Raw genomic sequence first — 6,519 nt, 5'->3', positions numbered from 1 at the left:
TGTCACAATACGTTTTTGTAGCACCTAGATGAATAGAATATCGCAAACTATGAGCCTCCTCAAGAATAAACTCTCTCAAGTCATCGACATTAGGAACAAAAACTCGACCCTAAAGTCGCAACATACCATCTTCACCGATAGTTACCTCCTTAGAATCACTGTGTTGTATCGTGTCCTTAAGGACAAGCAAGTGATAATCATCGCTCTAAAATATCCAATCTCACCAATCTATTGGCCAATGCCTAAACATCCATAGCTAAAGGTTTCTCCATAGCTGGAGTGAATGCTAAACTCCCCAAGCTCTCTGCCTTCCAAATCAAGGTGTCTGCAGCTACATTGGCCTTCCCCGGATGATAGAGAATAGTGATATCGTAATCCTTCACCAGCTCCAACCACCTCCACTTCCTCAAATTCAAATCTTTCTCTTTGAATAGATGCTGAAGACTCTGACGATCTGTATACACTTCACAAGAGATTCCATATAAGTAATGCCTCCAAATCATGAGCTCTTGTATAATAGCTACTAACTCCAAATCATGCACCATATAGTTCTTCCCATGGGGATCCAACTAACATGAAGCATACGTAATCACCTTACCATTCTACATCAAAACACACCCGAGAACAATACGCAAAGAATCACAATAGATCATGTATGACCCCGATCCTGAAGGCAACACCAAAACTGAAGTTGTGGTCAAAACAGGCTTTAGCTCATAAAAACTCTCCTCACACTCATCAGACCACCTGAAAGGAGCACCCTTCTAAGATAACTTAGTCAATTGAGCTGCAATAGATGAGAAACCCTCTACAAAGCGACGATAGTAACCCGCTAATCCTAGAAAACTCCTGATCTCCATGGCTGTAGAAGGTTTGGGCCAGCTCTGAACTGCCTCAATCTTTTTTGGATCTACCTTAATCCCTCAACGGACACAACGTGACCCAAGAATGCCACTCAATCTAGCTAGAACTCACACTTAGTGAACTTGGCGTATAACTTCTTCTCCCTCAAAACCTGAAGCACAACCTCAAATGCTGCTTGTGCCCCTCTCTGCTACGGGAATAAACCAAGATTTCATCAATGAACACAATGACAAAAGAATCCAAATAAGGCCGGAACATACTATTCATCAAACTCATGAAAGTTGTTGGGCATTAGTTAAACCAAAAGGTATCACCAAGAACTCATAATGCCCATAATGGTTCCTAAAAGTCGTCTTAGGAATGTCCAAAGCCCTGATCTTCAAATGATGGTACACCTATCTCATGTCAATCTTGGAGAATACCCTGGCAACCTGCAGCTGATCAAACAAATCGTTAGTGCATGACAGTGGATACTTATTCCTGATGGTAACCTTTTCAATTGCTTGTAATCAATGCACATTCTCATGGAGTCATATTTCTTCTTCATAAATAGTACCGGTTCATCCCAAGGTGAAACACTCAGACTGATGAAACCTTTATCTAACAATTCCTGCAACTATTCTTTTAATATGTTCAACTCTATTGGAGCCATGCGATATGGTGGAATAGATATGGGCTGAGTGCCCGGTGCCAAATCAATACCAAAATCAATATCCCTATCGGGTGACATTCTCAGTAAGTCTGTAGGGAACACATCTGGAAACGCTCTCACTATGGGGACTGAATAAACCGAATCAGTTTTAGCACTGACATCTCTAACAAAACCTAAGTACGCCAAGCATGCCTTCTCAACCATCCTTTGAGCCTTCAAAAAAGAAACCACCTTACTAGAGGTGTGACCAATCAAACCCCTCCATTCTAACCTTGGCAACCCCAGCATAGCCAACATCACGATCTTAGCATAACAATTAATAACAACATGGTACGAAGATAGCCAATTCATACCTAAAATCACATCAAGGTCCAAAATATTAAGCAAAAAAAAAAGATCAACTCTCTTCTCATAGCCCCCAATAGTGACCATACAAGAACGATAGACACGATCCAGCACAATAGAATCCTAAATAGGTGTAGACACATAAACAAAAGTATCCAGAGAATCAAAAGACATAGCCAAATATGAAACAAAGTAAGATGACACATATAAATAAGTATAACCCAGATCGAATAAAACTGAGGCATCTCTATAACAGAGCATAACAATATATGTAATGATGACATCTAATGTGACTGCCTCATTCCTACTAAGGAAAGCATAATAACAAGCCTAGCCTCCCCTTCTAGGACAACTTCTACCCTCTAGTCGCCCATCTCTAGCTGGCTGTGCAGGTGGTGTAGCATCTGGAGCGGGAATCATAGCCTGGTTACCCTGCTGAGGTATACTCTCCTGAAATCTAGGATAATCTCTCACAATGAGCCTCATATCACTAAACGCGTAACAACCTTTATGTGGATGTGGATGTTGAAACCGAGTCTGTCCCGGACAACTTGAATAACCGCTGTGAGAACCCCGTGCAGGAAGTGCACTAAATGATGATTATCCAATACGAGTGCGATGAAATCTATGGCTAGTTGGAGCACTACATTAAACCTGAAGTGATACTTAATTTGTCGACTAACAAAGCCTCTACCATGAAGTCACTTGGCCCTAGAGTAGGAGCAACTAAATCCTCCAAATCCACTAGGCTTATTAGCCTCCTTATCCTCTCTTTCCCGCATGTGGCTACACACTAGCCTCCTAGAAATCTCCACAGCGTGATGAAATGTATTCTCAGTCTCCATCTCCCGAGCAATCCCAAATCTGAGATTGTAGGTGAGTACCTCAACAAATCTACGGACTATGTCTCTCTCCGTAGAAACCAAAGGATCTGCATAGCATGATAACTCTGTAAACCTTATAGCATATTGGGTCACAATCATACCCTCTTGACACAAATGCTCAAACTCACTGTGCAACTCATCCATGCGAGTCTATGGGATAAACTCTCCAAAGAAAAGATCTGAGAACTCTACTATGTAAGTGGTGTTGTGTCAGCTAGCCTACTCGCCTCATAAGTCTGCCACCATTTGTATGCCGACCCCGTCAACTGAATAGTAGTAAAGTCGACCCCGTTCAACTGAACCAAACCCAAAGTATGTAGAATACAACGATACTGATCCAAGAAACCATGCGCATCCTATGAAGCTACTCCACTGAAATGGGGAGGACGAAGTATCTAAAATCTCTCTAACCACTTATGCACCTCAACAGACATGACTAGCCCTACCTCGAGCTGAACTGCAACTATTGGTTTCACCAGCATAACAAGATATTTGATAAACATGAGACAATTGCTTTGGTGTACGTGCGGCGGGGTTTGAGCTCCTCCCCCAACCTATGAAGTAGCTAGTGCAGACAGAATCGGGCATGCTTGTTCCAAACTCTCGGGCATACTCATAAAATGAGCCAAAGTCTCCTAAAGCCCGGGTGCAACAATAGGCCCCTCTATTGATATCCAATTTTGCCCTCATATTTTTCAAAATATATACATGCCTTCAAAATAGCATTTTATGCATCATTATTTAGTTTACAAATCTATACAAGCATTTCCTATAATTTTCTATATTTTTAGAGCTCTTAAATTAATTTTCTTGCATTTAAATTATATAAATATCTAGTAATTATCCCTTTGAATTATTTTGTGATGACTTAGTACCTAAAATTATTATTTTGCACCTATAATATATATTTCAAATATTTTATTTCATTCCATATAATTATATTAGCATTTTAAAGCTATTTATCTAATTTTGGAATAATAACCTATATTCATACACAATTGCTATTTATTTTATATTAGCTGTGTCAAAATAGCAAATTTATATTTTTTATAATACTAAGTTATTATCTTAAGCATTTCAATGCATAAATAATATTTTCATTTATTTATTAAGCATTTTTTATAAATTATTTTGATAAAGTTTTGGGTATTTAAATAATAGCCCATTCTAACCAATTTTGGACCACATTAGTGGCCCAAAACTACCCAAACCTTAGCCCAGTCCATCCCAGCCCAGAGCCAAATGACTCTTAGTCTCAAACCCGGACGGAACCCGTCTCAAATAAGCCACCCCGTTTCCCTTGTGATCCTGGCTGTTGATCTCAAATGATCAATGGCCCATAATTAACTTACCCGTTTTATATTACCCCTCACCCTAAACCCTAAAGACCCATTTTTCCCTTTACCCGCCGCCTCTAAACTCTCTCTGTCTCGCCTCTCTCTTCAGAAACCCTAGTCTCCTCCCCAATCTTCTCTAAATCCGAGTAAATCATGGATTCCCTCTGTGATTTATTTTCCTTTTACGCGTTATCTCGTTGTTACTTATAAGATTATGGTGTTACTTGGTACTTGCCTAAACATGGCAAGTACTATCTCTCCGATTCTGTCTGAATAAGTCCTATTTCTTGAATCTGGACCTTATTTCGTCTACACGCGTCTGATTTTACACTGTGTGAGTCCGATTTCGTTTGGATTTCTGCTGATTTACACTTTTCCTAAAAAACTAGGGTTTACCGGATTCCTCTCTTAAATCGATTTCAAATTTATTTGCATGTTGTCTTTCCTTATTTTTTGCTTAATTTACTCTGTTTTCTTATGTGTTTGTTCGATTTTTGACTACTATATAAACCCCCTCATTTTCCCTTCTGGAAGGGGACTTTTGAAAAAAATTGATTTCTTCACTAAAAGTTTGAGATTTTTGGTACTCTCTTGCTTGATATTCTGTATTGGCCGGCTGAAAGCCAAGGCTATTAGCATCTTGTACTTAACTCGTTCTTGGTGCGAGCACTGCCTGAGTTCATCAAAACTCTTGGGAACTTTGACGCATTAGGGATCCTGGGTTTTCTGTGAAAACCTATTCTTTACTGCTCTTCGCTTAACTGGTGAGTCACTATACTTTGCAATTTTGTTCCTAGGCATCTATGGTTTGTATACATTTTCATTCTTGAGAATGGTCAGTTCAGTATGTTTTTTGGATTCCTTTTGTGTGTAATTCCGTTTGCTTTCCTCAACTCTTTAGATCTCTTTAGCCTTTAGCTTCAAGCATGCCTAAACTGGGTTCTATTAAGTTCTGACCAGTCAATGTGTTAGAAATTATTATTGTTTGGGACTCTTACACTTGTTAGCATATTCTGGTGTTTAATTTAGTCTTTTTCTATCAATCTTGTTACTCGAATATGCCTTACTCGCATAATTTGTACTTCTTTTAGTCGACTAGTGTAGTGAGTTCAAAAGTATGAATATGCACACTCACTGTATGTCACAAGCCTGTTTTCCATCATATTCTGAATTTCTGTGGTAGCTTGCTTATCTAACATGTTTGACCCTGTTCTCTATCAATATGCCTTTAGCATGTTTAACCCCTTCCCTGATTCACCAGTAGTTATAATCTACTTTTCTCATGTCCAAATGCTCCCCTATTGCCAAATTAGCGTGACTGTTTCATAACATCAAGACCTATACTTAGCACAATCTGGATCTTTTTTAGGTAAATAGTCTACTGTGTCGATGCTAGAATACCTACATGTGCTATTTAACACGAGCTTACTCTTCACTCTGTACTAAATCTCTATGATGCTTGTCTTGCATACATAATGTGTTTTAATATTATAAGACTTTTTCCCTCAACTGTGATCTTGCTTCCCTGCTAATATGCCCCTAAGTATGTCTTAATCCCCTGTTCCTTCAGTGATTGCTTGGACTGTCATAATGTGTGCTCCCTATCATGTTTCAATGCAATCTTGCCTCCTGATGAGAATTAACATGTTTGTCTTATGATACTAAGATGCATGCTTACCTTAATCCTAACCTCTTAGGTCTCAATTGGTTTAATGTCATGAATGATAATCTATGTATATCTTGCAAACCTGTTTCTTCCCCAATTTCTTTCAATATGAGGCTATCTTTGTGGTGCTTTGCTGTCCTGCTGAACCTACTGGCCTATTTGATTAACTATTCTATATGCTCAATTTGGCTATGTCTACTTTAGGATATGAATGTATCTCCTAACTTCTGTCCATTTTCCTCACTGGTAACTTATGCTATTCTGAACTCTTCATTCTTAGCTGGTTGTAAGCCAAGGCTACCTAGGTTCTATTATTGGCCTCCCTAGTGTGAGCACTGCTCGGGGTCCAATTGAGATCCTTGTGAACTCTGACACACTAAGGCTTGGTCCTAAGTCACCCTCTCAATCGCAAACTGTTCCTATTCACTCTACTTCCCCCTGTTATGTGTTGTGTACTTAAATTGGCTGATTTAAATGGTGCAACACTTGGTGCCATGGTTGAGTAAACTGGTTCTGGGCCCCTCTGTGGATCCCTGAGTCATGTATTAAATGTGGCTCTTTGTTGAAGGCCTGGGTATGCTATGTAAGAGCTATTGAAGGCCCAGACAATACTGGGTATTTATTAGGCATGCTGTGGGCCTCTTATCACTATTATGTAACACTGTTACTTTTACACATTATTGGGCCTGTAATTATCTTTGTATAAACAACTGAGGTTATTAGTAAAAGGGAATGAGGGTAGCTTTTAATATTTACATGCGATGGGTAGAT

The 6,519-nt window shown here is 39.3% G+C and overlaps 1 protein-coding gene across 1 annotated transcript; it reads right to left on the bottom strand.

The window, feature by feature from the left end:
* Window positions 1-242: 242 nt before the first annotated feature.
* Window positions 243-2,889, bottom strand: LOC117279533 (uncharacterized). The gene is made up of 6 exons (XM_070198391.1): window positions 2,567-2,889; window positions 2,221-2,450; window positions 1,655-1,869; window positions 987-1,051; window positions 681-747; window positions 243-569 (listed from the first exon to the last, which is right to left on the bottom strand). Exons 1-6 carry the CDS (start codon window positions 2,887-2,889, stop codon window positions 243-245), a joined length of 1,227 nt encoding a protein of 408 aa, XP_070054492.1.
* Window positions 2,890-6,519: the final 3,630 nt, after the last annotated feature.

The sequence above is a fragment of the Nicotiana tomentosiformis genome, chromosome 3, assembly GCF_000390325.3.
Source record: "Nicotiana tomentosiformis chromosome 3, ASM39032v3, whole genome shotgun sequence".
NCBI lineage: Eukaryota > Viridiplantae > Streptophyta > Magnoliopsida > Solanales > Solanaceae > Nicotiana > Nicotiana tomentosiformis.
This window is presented reverse-complemented; position numbering and strand designations above follow the sequence as displayed.